At 63.3% G+C, this 4,827-nt stretch overlaps 1 protein-coding gene across 1 annotated transcript in view; it reads left to right on the top strand.

Annotated features, from left to right (window-relative positions):
* Positions 1-3,537: 3,537 nt before the first annotated feature.
* MNEG_10202 (hypothetical protein) overlaps positions 3,538-4,827 on the top strand; it is a gene marked incomplete at both ends in the record, with an annotated part of 3,598 nt that continues 2,308 nt past the window's right edge. Inside the window, 3 exons of the mRNA XM_014041325.1 lie at positions 3,538-3,588; positions 3,872-3,977; positions 4,183-4,812. Of these exons, the coding sequence (XP_013896779.1) occupies positions 3,538-3,588; positions 3,872-3,977; positions 4,183-4,812 (787 nt within the window). The remainder of the gene's footprint in view (positions 3,589-3,871; positions 3,978-4,182; positions 4,813-4,827) is intronic.

Raw genomic sequence — 4,827 nt, 5'->3', positions numbered from 1 at the left:
GGGGGGTCCGGGGGGGGGGGGCGTGCTCACGGCTGGGGCGATTGGGTTGCGACTGTCGGCGGACGGCGGAGGATAATGCTGTTGGAACCCAGGATTGACTCCGTACCCGTACCTGTCATCCTGCACGCGAAGACGCCTTCGTGCAGGCTAGCAGACGGTGCTTTTGTAGACTTCGTGGGGCCCGTAGCGGCGTGCCGGGGCTCAGCCGTGGCCAAGCACCTGAGGTGCTACCAGGTGCGCGGGAGCTGCACCCCGCACGCGCAGGCGCTTGCGGGTGCGGGCAGCTGGGCTGCCTCGTGTCTTTGCAGCAGCCCGCAGCCTTTGTGCATGTGGCAGTATCCGTGACAACCGCAACCCTGCTGCAGGCGCTCAGCCAGGCCAAGTGCGCGAAAGCGTCCAAAGGCCAGTGCCAGTGGGTCGGGTCCGAAACTTTGGGTGACCAGGCAAGCCCGGGCAGGCTGGGCGCCTGCCTACGCAAGGACCTGGTGGCCGGTGACCCAGTGGAGGTGGGTTCCGCGCTCATCGGCTGAACTGCAATGGGTTCAAGAGGGGCCCTGGGCCGGCGCGGCTGCGGCCGGATGCTGCATGGCAGGTGCTGCATGGCAGGTGCTGCATGGCAGGTGCTGCATGGCAGGTGCTGCATGGCAGGTGCTGCATGGCAGGTGCTGCATGGCAGGTGCTGCATGGCAGGTGCTGCATGGCAGTTGCTGCATGGCAGTTGCTGCATGGCAGTGGCTGCATGGCAGTTGCTGCATGGCAGGTGCTGCATGGCAGCCCGCTGGTGAAAGGGCAGCGCAACTTGAGCGCTTCGCAGCAAGAGGGGCACAGGCACCTGATGCGCCTGCCCTCGATCGGACGCCGGCTGCGCCGCTGCTGCGCCGCCATCCACATCTCCCGCGCGCCGCGCAGCGTGAGGCGTTCCTGCAAGAAGTGCAAGACGTGGTGCCTCACCTGTGGGGAGAGTGCCCGAAAGCCAAGGTGCGGCCGCGGCAAGCTAGCGGCGTGTGCCTGCAGGAGTCGCGCGCCCGCTCGAGTGTGCGTGTGCCTGCTGACACAACCTTTGGGGGTGGAACGCGTTGCCGCCAACAGCATGCCACTCGCATTTGCCGGTGTGAAAGCTTGAGTGTCGTGCTGCGTGGTGCAGGGTTTTTTGACTAGCGGGGTTTGAATGGCGTGCTGCATCGACCAGCAAGCCAACCCACGGCTCGGCGGCCACCAAGTCGTCTGCGCCCAGACCCACGAGATCACCTGCGTGCTGCGGCCGCGCCCGCCCCCGCGCCTTCACCCCGCCGCCGACGCAGCTGCTGGCAAGCATCGTCTACGCGAAAAACTCGCTGCCGCTGCTGCGCGTTCTGAGCGCGAACAGCGTCCGGACGGCCGTCTACCAGTGCCGGCTGCACGTCGGCAGCCGCAGGGCCTGCGTTGCCGCCGGGCGGACGAACATGCGGGTCCAGGGCGACAAAATCCTGCAGCTGTTGTCAGGCAAGTTTGGGAGCCTTCCAAAGGAAGCAGACAAGGATTTTGAGATGATGTACGGCGACGCGGCCATCACTGCGTCAGATGTGGACGAGCTCGAGCCGGCGCCAGCGCTGGTCCAGGCCGTGGCGGCCGCGGACTCGAAAGAAGAGGCGGGCGCGAACGCGGCGGCGCCCGTCGCGGCGACGAGGGCAGCAGGAGCAGCAGAGGCAGGAGCAATGGTGGCCAGGGTGATGGGCGAGGCGCGACCGGCTGGCGGCGCGGGGAGCATGGACAATCTGGGGATCTGGTCTCACGTGCTGCTGTGGCTGGGCATCGTGGTGTGTTATGCTGCCTGCGTCTTGGCATTCCAGGCCGTAAGTCCCTACTTCAGGCGGCACAGAGTTGACGAGAGGAGCACCTAGCAAACGAATGTTTTTCGTGTTTTCTTGTTACTGCAACTGATGGGCACTTTGTACAGGTCGTGATGACTATAAGAACCAAAGACCAGCTGGCGGTTACACATTTGGGTTTTTCTGGCCTCACGTTTTGGCTTTTTTATTCCACGCACAAATGTGCCTTTGGGTGGAATTGATGTGACATTGTCCTTTTGCACCTGGGACCCCTCCGCACAAGTGTTGTAATTCTGAGCCATTATGGTCCACAGAAACAAAGCACGCGCAAGTTGCAAGCGTCAGTGGCGCCCTATCCTGAACATATGTGGGAATGAGGCTGCAGCATTGGGCGCTATCTTCTCGATCTTCAGCCTGTACAGTAGTGCGTGCAGTGTGGATGCACATGTCTGCAGGGTGCTGCACGCGCCGTAGCTTCCAACTTCATGGCTCGCTGCGCCCCTCACAACATCAGCACGGCTCGTTCGCCCATCAGCTCAAACGCCGTGAGCAAGAACTGGAGGTGGCGGTACGCGGGTTGAACGGTCGGGTCGAAGAGCATTCAGGGAAGGGCGCAGGTCCATTTGCACAATTGCATGCAAAAAAGGTTGCACGTGCTCAACTCATGCGAGCACCCTTGCCCTTCGCCATACTGTATGACGACACACGAGCGCCTCACTGCTCAAGCTAGCTAGCTGTAGCCGTGCCACGGCCACGCGACACAGCCAATGCCAGCAAGTCCCTGCCGTCTGCCTCGTGGAGAGCTGTGGCGGCGACTGAAGGACAAGATGGTGCCTGAATGCTGGCGTATGTGGCAGCAGATGCAGATTGAATAGAAGGCTTACAAGTTGCCTGATTTTGCTTGTCTTGGTGGCTCTGTGCTTGCTGATATTGTTGCCCATTATGTGTATGCTTGCTGGCAGATCTGTTGGAAAGTTAGGAATGAGGAGGTCCGATCTGATGCGCGCGGGGCCGATGGCAGTGATGCTATGGCACGAGTAACTTATCTATCTACTATCTGCCTCCCATATGACCGCAATGCTGCGCGACCGCACTTCTCACTCGCAGGCCGCTTGGCTACCTGGTAGCTCGGCAGGTGGAAGCGGTCCAGCAGGCCGATGGGAAGGTACAGGACATGGTCCTACCCATGCTATCACGATCCACGCTGGCTGCTCACCCGCATCCCGCCTTACCGTACTGCCGTGAGATTGAAGCTAGCTTAGTCATGCAGATGACAGCGGCGGCAGGAGTTGAACAGGTGGAAATTTGCCCTGACAGTGCAGCTTACCGTACAAACAAGGTCTGTTTTTTTTCTATCACACAGTCTTCATTCTACGTTGCAAGCCCAGCTTACAGGCGAGCAGTGTGCTGTCACTATTCACACAACAACGTGGCTGCACAGCACTCATCGACTTGACGGTCGATAACTCATCACTCAATCAACCTAAAATCTTATTTACACATCTTATCGGCCTGAGTGGATCCGGCTCAGCAGGATGTCGCTCAGAGAGCTCAACAGCTTGGCCCCATGGCGGTGGGATCGCAGCAAAAAGCCCGTAGGCGACGCTAGCTTGCGCGACTTTGCCGAGGTGAGTGTCCATGCTGTGGCTTGCCACGGGGGAACCCGATCAACAACGGACCTCGAACAAGCCTTTGCCACCTGCAGGTCAATCGTATCATCCCGAGTCTCATGAGGGGAAACGTGGATGCTTCCACTGCGGCAGAGGAGCTGGCGTCACATGTGAGGAAGGATAGGGCAGCCCCGCACGCCCTGCACGCTGTGGTATGCTGCCGCTGCTGTTGTTGACGTGCGGCGGCAGGGAACGGCGGCTGCAGGACAGCCAACTTGGAAAGAACAAAAATATGTATGCATAATTCAGGGCACCTTCTTGAGAGCCTCGCGCACCGAACGTTGACAACTTCATTACCGCCATGCTCGGTGTTCCAAACACGTTCTAGCGACAGCCAGCGCTGCCGCAGCGCAGCCGGCGCCAACACCCTTGTACCGCGGCCCCAACCAACAGGTTCCTGGCAAGCGCAGGACGGCGGGCAAGGAGGCGGACGCATGCAATAAGGAGGACCTCGACCCAGCCTCCACCTCAACGCCGCTCGGCCACCACCATCGCCACGGTGCGGCAATGGGGCGGCGGCCGGCCCTCCCCGTGAAGCGCATGTCGGTGCCCAAGATACAATGTCTGTCATGCAGCTGTTTGCTGCAGTAAATGTAAACAATATAGCATTTTGCGACTGCAGCTTCCCGCCAGGCTGCCTAGCTTGCAACGCTTGGCGCAGTCGCCTTCATCGCCGCCAAATGCCCTACCCTGCACTGCGACAGGCCCCAAGCCCCCCTCGTCCGCCAAGGGCCACACCCACCACTGCCGGTCCTACAGCGCCCAGTGCCACATCGCCGGCGACGACGCCTTCCTGTTGCCCACGCCGGCCGCTACGCGCCGCGGGCCCGGGAGCGTCCCACCCGCAACTCCGCTCGCGAGCCGCTTCAGCGTGGACACAGACGCAGTCGCGCCGGCCTCTGCCGCAGCAGGCGCCAGCGCCGGCGCGTCCACGCCGCCGGTGCCCACGCCTGCGCAGGCGACGCCCTCGGTGGCCGCCCCCGCCACGGCGCCGCCGGCGGTCGGCGTCACGCCCACGACGGCGCCGCCTCCCGCCCCGCGCACTGCCAGCCGGTGGCAGGCCGCCGACAGCGGTGAGCGCAGCGGCGGCGGCAGCCCCGTGGCCTCCGATGCCTCCGGCACTGCGGCGGCCCGTGCGGCGGTGCGCGCTGCCATGAGCCTCAGCGGCCGCAGCGCCTCCCCGCTCCGCACCCCGTCCGAGGGCACCGCCAGTGAGCGCAGCGCGACCGCAGCCGCGCTGCTGCTGCTGCCCGCAAAGCTGCGGTCCAAGGCGCAGCGCGGCGGCAGCGCGCCGCCCCAGCAGCCGCCGCCGGCGGCCGCTGCGCCTGCAGCCGGTGAGGCGGGGCGGG

This window comes from Monoraphidium neglectum (assembly GCF_000611645.1).
Source record: "Monoraphidium neglectum strain SAG 48.87 unplaced genomic scaffold scaffold02221, whole genome shotgun sequence".
In the NCBI taxonomy this organism is placed as follows: Eukaryota; Viridiplantae; Chlorophyta; class Chlorophyceae; order Sphaeropleales; family Selenastraceae; genus Monoraphidium; species Monoraphidium neglectum.
The sequence above is the reverse complement of the archived record's forward strand: the minus strand, read 5'-3'. Positions and strand labels throughout refer to the sequence as shown.